Source organism: Candoia aspera, chromosome 1, assembly GCF_035149785.1.
Source record: "Candoia aspera isolate rCanAsp1 chromosome 1, rCanAsp1.hap2, whole genome shotgun sequence".
Classification (NCBI taxonomy): Eukaryota; Metazoa; Chordata; class Lepidosauria; order Squamata; family Boidae; genus Candoia; species Candoia aspera.
In genome coordinates this window covers 120,745,089-120,763,615 of record NC_086153.1, presented here as the reverse complement: position 1 = coordinate 120,763,615, position 18,527 = coordinate 120,745,089, and the positions used below count along the sequence as shown (strand labels likewise).

The window sequence follows — 18,527 nt, the reverse complement described above, 5'->3', positions numbered from 1 at the left end:
GTTTGTTATGCAGAGTGAGTTGTCTTGGCAAAATTCTATCAGCCTATGTCCTGCTTTGTTTTGTTCTCCCAGGCCATGCTTACCTGTAATTCCAGGTGTCATCTGACTGCCCACCTTACAGCCCACCTCACAGTCTCCTGTGATGAAAATAATGTCTCTTTTAGGTGTGTTGTCCAGTAGGTGCTGCAGATCCTCATAGAACTGCTCTACTTCAGCTTCTTTAGCATCTGTGGTTGGGGCATATATTTGGATCACTGTAATGTTAGATGGCTTACCCTGAATTCGAACTGAGATCATTCTGTCATTTTTTGGATTGTATCCAAGCACTGCTTTAGCCACTTTACTATTAATTATGAAGGCTACTCTGTTTCTTCTGTGGTCCTCTTGTCCACAGTAGTAGATCTGGTGGTCATCTGATGTGAAGTGGCCCATTCCAGTCCATTTCAGTTCACTGGCGCCCAGAATGTCTATTTTTAATCTTGACATCTCACCAATAACCACATCCAATTTGCCCTGGCTCATAGATCTTACATTGCAGGTTCCAATGTTGTGTTGATCCTTAGAACATCGGATTCGCCGTTCACCACCAGCACCGTCGGCCGCTAGCCGTCCTTTCGGCTCTGAGCTAGCTGCGTCATCACGTCTGGTGCTAGTTGAACTCATCCTCTGTTCCTCCCCAGTAGCATTTTGACCATCTTCTGACCTGGGGGTCTCATCTTCCGATGGTATACCGACATATCTCTGGTTGTACCAATCCATTTAGTTTTCACGGCAAGAATACTGGGGTGGGTTGCCATTACCTTCCCCAGGGATCGCATTTAGTCTGACCTCTCTGTCATGACCTTCCCGTCTTGGGTGGCCCTTCATGGTTTAGCTCATGGCATCACTGAGGTGCTCAAGCTCCAGCACCATGACAAGGTAACGATCCTTTGCTGAAGGTTATTTTTTTACTTTAGCTTTATGTCTCTTCAATGATACATGTCATGTTTATCTTACCAACAAACCACTAGGTAAGGAGAGTGACCTAAGGTTTTTCATTCAGTTTAGATAATGTGAATTAAATAAAATGAAAGTATGGACAGCATCAGGTGGGTACTGCAGAAAGAATGATTGGCCTGTTACTCCCAGGCAGACCCTGTCTGTATTTTTATTAAGTTGGCAAGACTATCTCAACTGCAATGTGCAAGATCTGCTGTCAGCATTTGGTTCACAAGGCATGCCTACAACTGTTACTATTTTTTAGGGAAGTTCATCAACAATAAGACTCAGTTTGGGGCCAATTCAACTCAGAATGAATCAGAGCCTGCCAGAAAAACAAAAGAAACCCTTATAACTTAAACATGTTGACAGAATGGAATGAGATATACATTAATTATGGGGAAAAAATTAGCCAGGTTTCAGAAAAATATGCAACGGGGTATGGAATTGCATTATGGTTTTTTTTTTTTTTTAAATGCTGCCTTTCATGTTTTTTTACAGAACAGCTATATGTCATTTGCAGCCACAGTTGTACTGATCATAACCTTAAACCTTAGGTAGCTTGAAGGAGCTTTAAAGCAAAAGGTTCCCTAGATACTGTGGTTGGAGAATTCACTGAACCAGAGGATTAGACTGGGAAAAAAGGTGCAATTGGAAGAATGATGGAGGGCTACCATAATCCTTAATGCTCCATTAAGCTCCATATAATGGTGGAATGAAGACAACAATGGTTACTTAGTTGACTGTGATGAATTCTGTTACTGACTACATGTTACATGGGGAGCCATTGCCTTGTACACATGGCTCTACCTCTCTCCCTTCCCTTTTCCCCATCTATTTTTTTTCTTTGGAGAAATGAAAAAACATAATTTTTGCAAGAATGTTTTTCTGATGTGCTAAATCCCCATAAAGTATCCTGGTTTAGAAATGATAAATTGATAAGGGCTCAATTTCACTTTGTACACCCACAGACTGAGTCCAACTTAGCCTACTTGGACTTGTTTTGGGGGTTCTGGCCAAATTGTTGAGGTAAAATGTTTGAGACAGGTAGATGTGGAATTATTTGATTTTTGGTGAACCTTAGGGACTGGCATCTGATTGTGTTTCTTTTCCCTTCTTTTACTTTAAAAGTAAAAAGACGAATTGCTTAAAGTTAGGCACAGAGATTCAAACTCTTGAGCAGAATCCCAATTTTGGCAATTTCCCCCTTCTTCTTTAGCCCAGCAAGAAGGCCTGTAATATTAAGAACTGCAGTATTGATCCATAGTATATATGACAGGATGTAATGCAATGCATCATTTAATATTTCTAGAATATTATTTAAATAAAACACTAAGTTTATGTCCTTGCTTCATCTTTTATTCTAGCTAATTAATCACTTCAGGCTAGTTTTATCAAAAGTGAGTGGGTTACAAATATGATAAATAATAGTTCTGTATATAAGAAGTACATTAGATTTGGAGTTCTGTATTTGTGCTGAAGGAAATATGTGTGCTTGGGAATATCATTTTTAGAACTAAATTTTCTAAACTTGTTTTACTTTGGCCTTAAATATTGGGGTTCTCTTTTTTTTTTTGACTGTCCAAAAGTAGAAGTAATAAGGATCCCCCAAATTAGTGGATGTGGATCAGAGACAACCTGTTTGCTCATCGAGGTTCTCTGTCTGCTCCGGTGATGTCTCTTGATGGGGTGGCATTACCCCTGAAGGAGCATGCCTGTGACTTGGGTCCTCCTGGCCTCGTAGCTCCTGGTGAAATAGCAGGTAGAGGCAGTGGCTGGTGTGTCAGTTGTAGCCCAACTTGGGGCATGCAGATCTTGCTACAGGTCTTTTCATCACCGGTCTAGATTATTGCAATGCACCCTACATGGACCTGCCTTTAAAGACCACCCAGAAACTGCAGTTCAGAGTGCAGTGGCCCATGTCAGCCAGCCTTTGCTGATGAGAGCAGATGACTCCTGTGCTGCAGGCACCCCATTGGTTACCAGTAGGCTTCCAGCTGCACTTGAAAGCGCTGGTGCTGGCCTATAAAGCCCTTTATAGCTTGGTGCCAAGCTGTCCGGAGGAGGCATTTCTCCATTAGAATCGGTTGGACCGATTCAGTCTCACTGAGATAAGCTAGCAGTTCCCCCCTAGGGAGGTGAGGGGAGCTGTGTCTCAGAGGTGATTCTTCTTATTAGAATGGCTGCCCAGTGGAAATAAGGTTGTCTCTCATTTCAATTTCCTTCTGGAGGCAGCTCAAAATGGAACCCTTCCAGAGGGCATCTGGGTTGTGATGTCAGTTTGGCTGAAGTTTATTGATTGGTCCTTCTTGGGATTTGTGTTTACATATTTCCGTATTTTCTGCTTTTACCTTAAACTGACTGGACATTTTAATTGTACGTGGGTCTTTTATCTCTGTGAACTGCTGGGAGCCCTTCAGGATTGTAGGGGGTATAATTAATAAATAAATAAATAAATAAATAAATAAATAAATAAATAAATAAATAAATAAATAAATAAATCTATTATTTGTAGTGAAAATGTATTATGAGGAACATTACTGTTTTTTGGGGGTGGGAGTGGGAATCCTCCTCTAGCACAAGTTTCTCATTGGAATGACTGATTAGTTTTATCTCAGCATAAAGGAATCTTGGCCTGCTCCTTGGATCTGCAATTCATTATCCATTAATGGAAGATTGCTGATGAATTTCAGCTCAGTAGCTTGTCAGTGCTTTGTCAATATGGAGTGGGGGGGATGTGGGTGGGTTTAAAGTGAGTGCATCTTACTTAATTCAACTCTTGTGGATACTTTTTAGAACACCCTCTACCAGGTTTGGCTAGATACTCCTTGTTTTGTCCACATAAACATATTCTTCTTCTTTCTTAGCAAGTATGGTGTTGGCATTGATTGGTCCACTGCTGAGTAATGCTGATGTAATAGCCACTGTTCATGCCAGTGTGAGCCATCCGGTTTCTCACTTGAAGGCACTGCGTTTCTTTCTAGATGGAAATCATTGCATTTGTTAATATAATTGCTCATCAATCATGGCGGGGGGTGAGATTAGGATGAAAATTCTGTGGAAAAGAAATGGTGTACATAGGTGCTCCCCAAAATGCTCAGCCTTCAGTTTCCCCCCCTTGAGATATTTTTATTGTGTCTACCAAGCTAAACTTATATAGAGATGTTTTCACACATTGCTTTTCAGTTACAAATATATATTTTTTCTTTATAGGAAATAGTTCCTCAAAATGGAGGATGGGAAGCCTGTTTGGGCTCCACACCCAACTGATGGGTTTCAGATGGGAAGCATTGTGGATATTGGACCTGACAGCTTAACTATTGAACCTGTAAAACAAAAAGGCAAGGTAAGTTTCTTCAAAAGGCAATTAGTTTTTTGTAGAAATTGTTTTACTGAAGGAGATTTATGCAGTGAATGTGAGGCTATTTGTTATTCAGAGTATTTGGAACTTTTATTTACTTCTTTTTTTACTTTTTTAAAATTATTATTTCTTAATTAAACATTTTGAATTATAGTAAAAGCTAATACAAACTAAACTTAATGAAAGAAAAGAGAATAGGAGGAAAGAATAAAAAGTACAAGACAAAAAAGGAAGAAAGAGAAGAGTGAGAATATAACAGAGAAAAGAAATATATAACGAAGTGACTTCCACCTTCATCACAACAGGTATAAACAAATTTAGTGGCTCTCCACCCACTATAAAGTTACAAATATTTCTTCATCGCATATCCCATCTCTTATCTATAGACAAATCCATAAAGCAGCAACTTTTCAGTCTAGACATCAGCAAAAAGTCCAAAAAGGGTTACCAGCTTTGCAACAACATATCTTATTTTAATCTTGATCAAACAAACCAACTATATATTCCTTCCTTTTACTTCTAACAGTCATAAATGTTAGTTCATTCAAATACTGTCATAGAATTTGATTTATCTCTAATTCTTCTTTGTCCCATTGCACAAATTTCTTCAAGGCTTTAACAAGCCTCTTTTGTAAATCCAGTAGGAAAAAAAATCATCCAAGTCACTCTCTTCATTTGTCATTTGTATTTCCCTTTTGATTTTTAAAACATCAGCCAATTTCTTTTGTATATTTAGTAAAGCATTCTTTTCCAAGTCATTCTCTTGGTCTTTCATTTGTAAATCTACTTTTCGTACCATCTGTATCTTGTCAGACAAAATTTTTTCCACATCTGTCATTTCTTCAATAATATCTGTAGGACATAGTCTATCCTTAGAGGAAGACATCATTACTGACACTGATGATATTGTGGCTACTAATTTCTGGCTCCATTCTTCAAAAGTCTTCTTTAATATTTTCAATGTTATAGAATTTTGCATCATTTTGTAAATCGCAGTAAATAAAAGCAAGCTGGTTTTTTTTCCCCCTCTGCTTAGTAACTTTAGTCCCCTCTAGTGTCCAGTTTCTAAAATCATAAAATTACTTATCTTTGTTAGGTCTTACAATAATCAAAACAGATCTATGATTCCCATGAGAAGCTGTTTATTCTTTATAATTAATTCCAAAATCTTATAGTAAAACTCAATATTCCAAAGTTATCTGGACTCTTGATCCATTTATGACTTTCTTAGATCAAAATCTTATTTAGATTTTTGCTGTTTATTTCAAAATCTTTAAGTTCTTAAGCTTATAATTAATTTTTCTTTTGTTCAGAGTTGAAGATAAATTCACCTGATGAGGACTTTTCAGACTTGTTGTTCTGAAGGTCTCTAATAGCTTTAAGATAGTTAATAGGCTATTTCCAAAAATGATTAGCAAGTGAGGTTAGTGTCCTTTAAAAGGCTCTGCTGCAGTTGTGAGCTGGTTGTCTCCCAGCACTCAAACCCACGGAAAACTGCTGTCCTGCAGTCTCCTTGCGAGACGCAGCCATCCGGAGCACATGTGGGTGATCTCCTGTCCTCTCCTTATCCAGAGAGGCTCCAAGGAACTGGTTTACTTGCTGGTTTCTTGGTCTTTGCTGTGGTCATCAGTCTCCCCTTCACAAAGCCATCTTCTGTTCACCATGCCTCTCCCCGAAGTTTGGAACTTCTAATTACTTCTAATCATAGGATTTTTTTATGAAGCTTTCATAAATCTTGGTTCTCTTTAACTATAAAATAGACATTATTGATTTGGAGATGGATGCATCATGCTGTATTAACTGTGTTCATTATTGAGAAAGATGCATCAGCAGAAGCATGGGTTTGTGCATATTCTTTATATGTAACTAATCGAAGCGAATATTTGTAGCTCAGGGTTGAACTGTGGAGTCCTTGGTGCTCTCTGAGCCTTGTTGTTTTCTTGCAGATGTTTCATTGCCAGACTAGGCAACATCTTCAGTGCAAAGAGGGAGTGGGCTTATATGTAACTTTTGAGTTAGATCAGAAGATTATTATGGCATGTTGCAGATTGCTCAGTTACAAAAACCATTTGATTTATGAAGTTGGAACCTAAATATACAATTATGGCATCTTGGAGACAGTCAAAATTGCAACAAGTTATATTTTAAGGACATTTATGTGGCTGCATCTTATGTCTAATATAATAGTGATTAGACATCTTATGTCTAACACAATAGCTATAAATAGAAGTCCCTGGGAAATGTAGATTCAGATCTGCACTCAAGAGATTCAAAGTGAACAAAGAACAAAATAGTCATCACAATCTAGCATGTTTCAGATTTTGCTATTTTGCTTTGAAATATTACAGTAGAAGATTGCATGCCTCAATGTTTTTTTCTTCCAAGAAGAATAGCTTTTAAATATTAATGGCAATCTTGTCTTCTCCACCCAAGGAAAAGCAAAAGAATAAAGGTTTTACAGAAAAATGTAAAATGCACATTCAATTTTTTTAAAATAGAAGAATATGGGATTCCCCGCTGATCCTGTATTTAATGTGGCTGTCAGAACTAAGTATTGGTTTTAAAAATGCAGAGTTTAAATATGCTATTACTCTCTCTTTAAAAAAAAGCATTAAAAATTTATACCTCACCTTATCCTCCAGAGAATTCATGGGTGAGATGAAGGTGTACAGAAGAGATAACAGGGAGTTTTGTTATGCGAACAAAAGCATCTGCTTAACACTGGATGTTGCCCATTAAATGTTTGTCTAAAGGGCTAATATTCCATGGTTGTTTTTTTGTACATTTTGAGGCATTTGTGCAACAATAACATGAAAACAACTTGTTCAAGGAACTTAAAACATTGATGAGCAGACAGAATTAAGCCATTAGTATGCTTTTTAATAGAAAATGAAAAATAATCAATAATATAATCAATTTTTGGTATAATTCAGTCTGCTGAAGCATCAGTATTGTGACAGAAATATGCTTGAAAATGGGTTGGATTGTATGCACTGAGCATAATAGGCTCATTAAGGTTTGTTTGTTTTTTTAAATGGCTTCCATAGATTTGTGTGATTTGCTCTTCAGATGCAATATGGTTGCAGACTTTGGAAAACCAGAGAGTTTATGCATTTATCATGGTTGTGATTTATTTTGATATTTTAAATAAACTCAGCATCCAAAATGAAGCTGATTTCTCTATCAAACACGACTTTAAATTGTCACAGTAGATATAGTTTATAAGGACTTATTGTTATTCTTGTGGCTGACTGCCCCACAACTGTAACCAGCACATTTTGTAATCTTATTAATTTATGCATAGAATCCTTTGGAAAGCTGGAGATAAATGTGTGATTGTGACTGAAAACTGAAACCATGCTTTGTTTATTTGTTTTTTCCTCTCTTCGTATTGTGACATCACATTTTGCCTTCCATTCCACATCAGTAATGCTGTGGATAGGGTGAAAGTAGCTGAATGCTCAGAGCTCTCCTGGAAAGTTGGAAACCAAAGAGCTCTAGATCAGCATCTCCTGACCTGATGTACTCCAGATATGTTGTGAATGCAACTTCTTAAAAGCTCTTGTAGTGGTTGCCTAACCTAACAAAGCCAGACTCACAAGTGGGCTCTAGGAAATCTGGTTTATTGAAGGATTAGTATGCAAGTACAGAGAAAGCTGAGAATGAGCAAAAGCGCGCCAAATACAAATTAAGAACCCTCGGCTCAAAACGTAAGACCTCCCCCCACCCAGCCGTTCTAACCGCCCCCCCTCCCAGGTGCCAGTAACTGTCTTCACCAGTCCTGGGAAAGCAACCTTGAGCATTTGAGAAAACCCAAACACATTCCATTCCCTCAACCAAGAGATAACAGTCTGGGCTAAGGCAGCCTCCCTTCCTGCAAATCAACCACGCAATTAACAACTGACACGTGAAGTGTTACAAATCAAATAACTGACACGTGAAGTGTTACAAATCAAATACGTGGTTAGCAAATGACATGTGAAGTGTTACGATGTACCAGGCACATTGAAACAGTGAACATGACAGCTCTGGGGAATCTGAGTTGAGGAAGTTTTATATGTTACTGAGGGAATTATAAATTGGACTGCTATTTTCATCAACAGCTGCTCATCTAGAATGACATGTAGCCTGGCGCAAACCTAGCTGGACCTACTAAAATGTTACTTCTTTATGCTTGGTGAGAGTAGAGAGTCTAGTTAGTAATTTGGAAGGCTGGTTTTAGTCTCTTCTATGAAACTTTCTGTGAAGGAGAGCTGTATCCCATGATGAAAACAAAGTGGAAAAAAATCCATGGACTTAGTATACAAATCTAGGCTTTTTTAGAAGAAAGTGTTTACATTTAATTTTATACATTTTCAATTTGTATGAAAGAGCTTAAACATATTTTTAAACTAATGGTCAATTTTTTCAACCCGATGAAATAGAGGGAATTTTAGTACATAGGTGAAGAGGTGATGCCACAGGCATCCTCTTTGAGGGAAGCCTAGAGTTTCTCTAAGGAAGTAATCTCATCTATGGAGAAAGAAGTAATGGGTTTTACTTAAAAGTAATGCAGTGCTAAGCAAAATTATTCTTATTCCAAGAAAGCCTCAGAGTGTTATAGTTCTGTTCACTTTTTCAATAAATACAGACTTTCAGAAGACATTCTCATCAAGCTTTGTTTGACAATATGTTGCAGACATTAGGGAAGAATTCTGGAGATTTTCTAAATTAGTAAATGTATAAAGGTACTTTACAATAGAGCACCAGTATGCATGCTTAAGCCTATATTCTAAGATAGTACAAGAAAGTATCACAATAACATAAGACAACAAAGAATATACAAGAAAGCTAAGGAATATAATGTAACAAAGAATATTTAACAATATTGAAGAATAAAAGAAAGACCTTATGCCCCTGTGCCAGTCATGGTACTCTACCAAGAGGGTAGTGGGTGGACCCACTCCAAAGCCAGCTAATATGCAACACATTCTTGGTTGGGTCTACACTGAAGTTCTATCTCATGGAGGCTTTTGACTAGCTTATATGGGCTCCAAATCATAATTAATCACAATTGCTTTCAGTGGCTTAAATTCACGTGATTTTGCCAAGGACAAGGACAAGTTTATCTTGTTTGTGGAATGCTCTGCCTATTCCTGGCATCCCAAGGTTAAGGGGTATTTGTTTATACCAGGTGGCAATGAAACTGTTGCAGGGTTTTAGACTGAAGATGAGGAAGATCACCTTATTATAGACAGGTGTCCCATACCAAGCCAGGACAGAACAAAGTATAACTGTTTAGTGAGTAAAATAAGTGCTTGCTTAATTCGGTACTACATACTGAACAATTACATATCAATATTAAGTTCTAGGGACCATGCATCTAAGGGAAAGAGGCAGCACTATCCAATTCCTCTTTGGCAATCTTTTGCCGTCACTACACTGACTTCAAGGAAACTCATCATATAGTGCAGAAGGTTCAGGTATAGAAAATGTGGAAAATGAAAGAAAACAGGACTGACAAATCCATTGGAAATGATGGTTAGGAGCAGATTCAGTTGCTGATCGATGGTGTTAACCCTCATTAACCAAATCATATTTAAATGGTGTCTGTGAGTAAGAAAGAGATGAGAGCCACTGTGGTGCAGGGGTTAAAACCCAGGTTCAAGTCTACCCTTAGCCATAGAAACTCTTGGGGTGGCCTGTCCCTCCCTCTCACCCCAACCAACACCCAAGGTTGTTGCTGTGGGAAATGTTGGAGGAGAGAATGCTGTCTATACTATCTTGAGCTCCAGAGGGAAAGGTGAGATATAAATCTAATACAGATTCCCAATAAAGGAGTCCTTATGTCCTAATCTTGGTTATAATTGTCCAATCTTCTGGTCTAAAACAAAGTCCTTTTTAAAAAAAACAGATGAGGCTGCTATCAGTTCATTTGTTCATGAATTTTGCACATACTTGTTTGGATTGGATCTTTGGGCATGATATGAAATCTCATCTGTGCAAGCGCTTCTAATTTCTTCCAGTGGAAGGTGATACTACTTTTTACAAAAGATCATTGTACCCAGTGTAGAGACATGGTGGGCGGCTGTTTGAATTCTGGACCTGAGCAATGATTACTGATGTTGGGCTTGGGGTGAAGGAGTGTGAATTATCCTATGTGTGCGCTGTGTGGGACAGCATTTTCTTGGAGCAGCAGCTTCCTGCATTGTACAGAAGAGAGACTAAGGGGAGTTAGATTTTTCAGGCAAGAGAAAGCCCTGTTACTGGGTGGGAACAGCTGCTGGGAGACCGAATGCCAGAAAATACCTAAAAGTGTTTTTTTTTTAAAAAAAATCTGCAGTAGCCATCCAGGCTTATGCTACCCTTTTTGTCGGTTCCCATCTTACAATTGGTGGTAAACTCTCATGAGACATCAGGGTTAGAGAAGGAAAGTTGAGGCAGCAGGTTCTCTACCTCTGACTATAATAACCAGGAAATCAAGAATAGGCTTCTTGGTTGTCCTAGCTTAATAAGGGCTAGGGAAAAGAGAAATGTGGCACTTTGCAGATTCCTAGTGGGGTAGATGAGAACTGAGGGATGCAAAGGATTTTCAGAGTCTGAGGAGCCTCTCCTAGAGCATTCTGGTGGGACCATTTGTCTCCAATCAGCTAATCCTAAATATACCACTACTTTGGAATCTTGCTGACCAGAAGCCTTATTCCAAGTCTATTATTTCTAGTTAAGAACAGTGTTGCTGAGTGGGAATAAAGTCAAAACTCGATTAGCATTCAGTGATTTGTGTGGCAAGTTTTAGAGGAGGCTAGTATTGTGTGCCAATATTCATAGTGGCAGCAGGTGGCAGCACCTGCCTGACCTTTTCTGGGCTTGAAGGTAAGCAGTGTTGAGCCTGGCTTGTACTTGGATGGGAGACCAAAAGGAAATCCTAGAGCAGTGGGTTCAACTGAGAAGTAAATAAACATTGTAAAAGAAGCCATTGCCAACCATTCCATACTATCACCAAAAACCTACATGAGGATGTTCAGATAATCACCAGGAGTCAAGTGCAGCTCAGAGACCTGTCTTTTTTTGTCACTTTAAGTGATTTGTCAGACTTCCTTGGGCAGCAAAGTACTTTCTTTTGATCATAAATAAGGTGTTCTACTTACTTTCCATCTCCTACTTCTACATTTCACTGGTGTTTAACTCCTGAAAATGCACAAACACATTACATTCTTGCAGGTATCTGAGCTATTGTGCAAGAACCTTCCCTTCCCAAATATTTAAATGAAGGTGCTTGCTTATGAATTACTTCTAGTGCTTTTCTTCAGTTTCCCACAGAAGCCAATGACCTCTATCTCCTTTTCTTTGACAGACCTTTCTTGCTGCTGTCAACCAAGTCTTTCCTGCGGAGGAGGACATTAAGAAAGATGTGGAGGATAATTGTAAGTGAGCAACGTAAACTTTAATTGAGGTGGCAGGGACCCTGTGAACACTGAGGCTGCTATACCCCAGCTGCTCCTGCTTGGCTTTTGCCTGAGCAAGGGCCCTTCACAAATGAATGAGTCTTCCTGGGGGATGTCTTTCTGAATTCTGCATATTTAGAGGATGCCATTTGAAAGAACGCTGAATGCTACTAGGAAGGAAGAATGCTACTCAAATGGTGGCAGGAGCAGTATTGTCAGATTAGCCTTAGTTATGACTACAGGTAGTCTTTGCTTAACAACCACAATTGAGAACAGAATTTCAGTTGCTAGGTGAGGTGCTCATTAAGTGAATCAGGCCCAATTTTATGACCTTTTTTGCAGTGGTCATTAAGTGAAACATTGTGGTTGTTAAATGAGCCACATGGTCGTTAAGCAAATCATGTGGTTCCCCATTGATTTTCCTTGCTAGAAGCCAGCCGGGAAGATTGAAAATGACAATCACGTAACCATGGGATGCTGCGATGGTCATAAATGCGAACCTGTTGCCAAGCGCCCAAATCATGATCACGTGATCGTGGGGACACTGCGACAGTCATAAGTGTGAGCACCAGTTGTAAGCTGGTTTTTTCAACACCGTCGTAAATCTGAACCATTACTAGAAGAATGGTTATTAAATGAGGACTACCAGTATGGCATTTCTTTATATAATCCTCTAGGTCTGCCACCAAATCCTGACACCTTATTTCATCCCCTCTAAGTCTGCCACAAGATTATTTCAGGGAAGAGTGGCAGGTTTTCTGTAGTACAAGTTATTCACATTACTCTAAGCTTTAAAGACTATTCTGAGGGGCAGTTAAGCAGTAACAGTTGGATATGGATATATGATACTCACAAAACCATTTCTGTGCTTTCATTGTAGGTTCACTAATGTATTTAAATGAAGCTACCCTCTTACATAATATAAGAGTTCGCTACAGCAAGGATAGAATTTATGTAAGTACCATAAAATATGGGTGATTTTTTGTCACAAAGTGAAATATGAAATACTGTTTATTTGGTCAATGACCAGCAAATTTAAAAAAAAAAAAAATACAACGCCAAAGTAAAATCAAATAGATGAGATAAAATACAAGCATAACGAAGACAAAATAACACATAAAATGTGACATACACTACTATAATGGTGTATTAATTACCTGTGCAAGTACAAATGTAAAATATTACAATATATGGAGTAAAATATATATAATCTAAAAACAAAATAGCTAGTAAGTGTTAAACCTAAAATGATAAATAAAAGAGAAGTGATTATTTCTGTAACCAGTTGTGCCTTATTTTCATTGCAGCAACACAGAATTTGGCCACTGCACAAGTGATAAAGAGTTTCAAATCTTTTAGAAGATGGTTCACATAAAATTTGTCTGATCTTCCTGGAAATTTACATATTGGGGGCAGAATATAAGCAGACCTGATATCCCTGTAGAATGTACAATATAATAATGCATGCAAAGAAGAGCCTTGTGTGGCGCAGAGTGGTAGGCAGCAGTATTGCAACCGAAACTCTCCCCACGACCCGAGTTTGATCCCAGTGGAAGCTGGATTCTCGGGTAGCCAGCTCAGGTCGGCTCAGCCTTCCATCCTTCCGAGGTCGGTAAATGAGCACCCAGCTTGCTGGGGAAGCTGACGACTGGGGAAGGCAATGGCAAACCACCCCACTGTAGTCTGCCAAGAAAACGTCACGAAAGTGGCGTCCCCCCAAAAGGTCAGACATGGCTCGGTGCTTGCACAGGGGACCTTTCACTTTTCACAATGCATGCAAAATGGTTTTGATCTCCTTGTCGCCACATGGGCTGGTACACTCAGATAATGGGGTTTTGGAGTATCTACCTTGCAGCGGTACGGATAGTAAGATCTTATGCCTGGCTTTGAAAAATGCAATTCTCAGCTTGGGGAAAGTTAGATTTTGTAAATATGTTGCTGGTTCCCAAGTGCCCTTGTTTATCCAATTTCTACCATGTTGGGCCAGCCTATTAACTTCAGTCTGAAATTCCATATTCCTTATTCTTTGAGTGGGCAGTAGTTGGGCTTGGCCATAGCCTAAAGAAATTAGGAATGGTTGAATACACATACTCAAATTGTGCATGCACATTTATTTATTATTTATTTTATTTATTTATTCAATTTATATAGTCGCCCATCTCAGACCAGTGACTCTGGGTGGCTTACAGTAACAAAAACAATCAAACAATAAAAACAATACAAAAAAATAAATATAAATATAGATACAGCTGAGAGATCTTAAAAACCATTGGTGTTAGCCCAACCATGAAATGGGGCCCTTCCCACATTTGGGGCCCCAGACCCAGGCACAAAGCCAGGTCTTCAAGGCCTTCCAAAAAGCCAAAAGGGTCGGGGCCATCCTAATCTCAGGAGGAAGGATGTTCCAGAGCGCAGGCACTACAGCAGAAAAGGTACGTCCCCTGGTCCCCACCAGCCGACATTCCTTGGCTGATGGGACCCGAGCATGCCCATCCTGCTGGACCGGATTGGATGGGTAGAAACAACTGGGAAAAGACAGTTCCTACTTACATGTAATACTTTTAGTGGCAAAGTATATTGAAAAGCAAAGATGCATCCTTTCCTTCTTCTCTGTCAAATGAAGGACCCCACATCACCTCTGGCACTTCCCAGCTCAAACAGCCACCTTAATATTTTATGTGGCTATTAGATTGCCTGATCATATGTAACAAATTCTGACCAAATTACCCATGGTCCTTGCCATCTGCTTGGGCAAATGCCAGCTGGGAAACAGAAGGATGAAACTTCTGAAAGAAGTGCCAGAAGCAGGCATGCAATTACTACGTTAAAATCTGCTTTCCTAATCCGAGCTCTTAAATTCTGACTTACCATTATGTTTGCATTGGCCCATTAGTCCAGGTTGCTCTGTTTTGTTGTTGTTGAAAAATAAGTCACTGTATAATATGCATAATTTCATAATCCATCATAATTTTAAGTTACATGAAAAGTTCATCCTTCAAAAATGAACAGAAGTGCTAAAGATGCTTTGAGTGAAAATCATTTTGCTACTAATTAATTTGTAATTGATTTATCTGTATTGCACTTTATTATAAGCACTCACTACATAAAAATTACAACTACTACTGATAATAATTTATATAAAGGGTTTACAAAGCATAATCTTATTTATTCAGTGGCTTTTTACACTGTAGTTTAACAGCGCAAGAAATGATGCTATTTAAAATTATTAAACCGATATTACAATAATAAAATAAAAACTGCAAGTGCCTTTCGTTCTGACTTCAAGAAATCTGAAATTGACTTGGGAATGTGTCGAATACTCCCTCAGAAGAATGCCCCCCTGCTTTTTTTTTTTTTTTTTTTTGGTAATAGGACTCCAAAGTTTGGAGCAAAACAGAGATTCCAAATCGATGTGATTTCAACACATTTTGTTGTGGGTTTTCTTTCCAGACTTATGTAGCCAACATCCTGATAGCAGTGAATCCTTACTTTGATATACCAAAACTTTACTCATTGGATACTATTAAAAAGTACCAGGGCAGATCACTAGGGACTCTGCCGCCTCATGTCTATGCAATTGGTAAGAAACAGATCTCTCCTTTTTTTCCTTACTTCCAACATGTCAATATTTTTGATTGCTGTAGCTTTTATTTTGTGTAAGGTGCTTTTATCTCTTGCTTTTATATGGATAAAAATAGTCAAGACAAGATGCTGGAACTGTTGCAGTTGATCCGTGTGACCATGAACAAGTGGTTGCTTGGATTATAGTTGGCTTTTAAGACTTCAGTTTACATATTTATTAGTTACTTTTAGAAGAACGCTATGGTAATATAGTATTAATATTTTAAGCAAATATTTTGTTGCTCTGTTTCTTTTCATTCAAGAAATACAGGTAGTTGTATACTTGAAAAAGAAAGATGTTTATTTTATTATTTCAAATGATGTTTACATAGAATATTGCAGTGCTTCCCAAACTAATGAAAATATTGATCTCTGTCTTGTTGGAAATCTGTTGTCCTCTTCAATATTTGCTTCAGCTGATAAAGCCTTCCGTGACATGAGAGTGCTCAAGATGAGTCAGTCAATCATTGTGTCTGGTGAATCAGGAGCTGGCAAGACAGAAAATACTAAATTTGTTCTACGGTTTGTATCTTTAGCTGAAAATGTTTCCATTGAGTAAATCATTGAACTGTAGCTATTTTAATCCAAACTTCTTGAACTCATAATGGATGTACTTCAGAGACTGAAAACACTTGTGAGTGAAATGTGAACAAATTTTAATTCTAAAGAAGTCCTGTAACACAGTTTATAAATGTTTGTTTATTTATTTCAAGAATGTATGTGGCTGTCCAATTCAACCAATGTGACTCTGGGCAGCGTACAACAAAAACATTAAACAAGGAATAGAACCCAACCCTTTTTATTATTAAAAGAGTTTTTAAAAGATAACTCAGATGTGTAAAATGTTGAATAGAATAGAATAGAATAGACAAAAACAACCACCAGGGGGCACCAGTCACTTAGGCCCAATGGCCTGGGGAAAGTGCTATGTCTTGATCGACTTTCTAAAAGCCAGCAGGGCCTCTTGTAGAGGATATCTTGTTTCTAGACTCTCTGGAGGCAAGGTGTAGAATTCTGCTGCCCACCAGAAGGAAGAGCCCGTCTCCAATTCCAGCCCTGCTTTCCTTCAGAGAGCACCATCAAACTCCACCAGCCAGATCAAATTAAAATAAGTAGATATTTTCCTTTTCTTTTTTTCCATTGCTTTATCTTATTTTCCTTTGTTTATTTTGTCTCTTAACAGACATTAGCAGTCCACCTGTCAGCAAGCTCTTGTGTAGTTGTCCGTAGATGCACTGGAGATTTTTTCTGATAGCTGGGACCAAACAAGAGGACTTGGTCCCAGTGGCACAGGAATATGAACCTTCACCTTGCTGCTGTGTTTCACTTAGCAAAATGTGGCTGATACCATAACTGTCAAGCCACTAGCCATGAGCTGTGAGCCATCTCTGTCTCTAATAGGCTCATCACAGCTCCTCTGGGTAGTCAGATGGCCTGGGCACCAGAGGGAAGCTGTGCTGGATGCCCAAACCTCCCAACTGCCTTTCCATAAGGGAACCACAGTGATAGACATACTCCAGAGGTTCTGCCAGGTGCTGGTTGCCATCCTCTGAAGATCCCACTCCATTCTAGAGGCCCCCAGAAATCTCCAACTGGATGCTTCCATGGTGAAACTGTGTCAGTCCTTTGAGGTAGGCAGGGTCAAGAAAAAGGCATGGCAGAGATTCCTGGAGTGCTCATTATTTTTGTAGGGTAGAATAACAGAATCTTGAAAGCCAGTAAAAGTTTCTCTCTTCTCCATCTTGCATTACTGTGATTACTTAGCCCCACACCAATTGACCAAACACTGACTAGTCTAGAAGGCCATAAATAATCTCTTGAGCATACAGGTGGTTGAACAGATTCCTTAACTCAAGAGGTTTTTGAACTCATAATTGTGTGCAGCTTCCTGGATTTAAAACCAATGAACTGCCACATCAAATATTGCAAGATCCAGATGAAAGCCCTGGTATCCTTCATGGACTGTGTCTAGAAAGATGATGGCCAGGCTTTGCTAGACATATAGGTGGCCTACCTCCACTTCCCATTTTACACATTGCAATGGAAATTTCTGAGATATGAATCCTAATCCACAACAAATGAGAAGCAGCAAATCAAGGCAGATGACGATGGAATCAACCAAGGTGCCTTTTTCTGATGAAAATGTATTGTCTGTCATAGCAGAATATGTCCAGGGAACAAACAGCGCACAGGGAGACTGGTTAAATTGCAAAGACTAAAGCAAATGGAACCTGAATCCTAAACTATCACAAATTGCTTTGATCTTTGGGAAGCCGACATCTTGTATTTTCCAAGCCAAAGAGTAGAGGGAACAAGTGTTTTCAGTGCTGACTGGGTCAAAGACTCACTATACGTCTGCTCTGGATTTCCAGTAACTCCCAGGCTTCAGCAACTAATGCAGGACTGGAGACCTGAGGCGACTGTGATAGCCCTCAAGTGACCAAAAGGCCCTATATTTGGACCTAATTAACCTGTTACTATCCCAAAACCATGGAGTCTTCCTGCCTCACTACGCTAGCTGAATCAAGATGGATTCAGCATCTGGATCCCAACTGGTTAGCACTATATATCTGGAAATAGAGTGGGATTGGCATGTTAGTTTAGGATATGAAAACAGACTTGTTTAGACCATCTTAGCTTCATGCAGTGTCTCCACAGTTAGCATATACATTTAGTGAGCCTCTGTAGGAAGGGAATCTCACCAATCAGCCTCCATTCTTTGATGCCATCCAAGAGCTAACTTGTTGTCAGGCAGGCTTAGCCAATGGTCTACAACTAAGTCCCTTCACAGTCAATTATCAGCTCTCTCATCAGTTCTAACACTAGAGAGCAACAAGTTTCTATTGGCTGAGCCTCACATCAAGACATTGTTTAGGAAGGCTCCCCTAAGTCTACACATTATATATTGATATTTATTATGGGAGCTCCAGCTAGTGCTTCAGTCCCTAACCCAAGTCTTGTTTGAGTTTCAATAGAGGACCTAACATGGGGATATGATATTCTTAATATCCATTGTATCAGCCAAGTGGGTTTCAGATAAATGGAATTTCTTACAGGAAGGAGTTCTGCATCATCCAGACAGCCTCCATAATGCTGTTCTCCAAATCCTACCTCTATATCCAAGGAAAATTCAGTTTTCACCA

General features: G+C 39.0%; 2 protein-coding genes across 6 annotated transcripts in view; one reads left to right on the top strand and one right to left on the bottom strand.

The window, feature by feature from the left end:
* The window catches only part of LOC134503995 (cytochrome c oxidase subunit 7A2, mitochondrial), a 410,163-nt gene that overhangs the window by 289,627 nt on the left and 102,009 nt on the right, over window positions 1-18,527 (bottom strand). The gene's annotated exons all lie outside the window — the stretch shown is intronic.
* Window positions 1-18,527, top strand: part of MYO6 (myosin VI) — a 108,788-nt gene that overhangs the window by 30,491 nt on the left and 59,770 nt on the right. For all 5 annotated transcript variants that reach the window (XM_063312891.1, XM_063312882.1, XM_063312873.1 and 2 more), the window contains exons 2-6: window positions 4,192-4,324; window positions 11,673-11,742; window positions 12,644-12,717; window positions 15,214-15,343; window positions 15,801-15,906. In XM_063312891.1, the coding sequence (XP_063168961.1) occupies window positions 4,208-4,324; window positions 11,673-11,742; window positions 12,644-12,717; window positions 15,214-15,343; window positions 15,801-15,906 (497 nt within the window). In that variant the 5' untranslated portion in view covers window positions 4,192-4,207. The remainder of the gene's footprint in view (window positions 1-4,191; window positions 4,325-11,672; window positions 11,743-12,643; window positions 12,718-15,213; window positions 15,344-15,800; window positions 15,907-18,527) is intronic.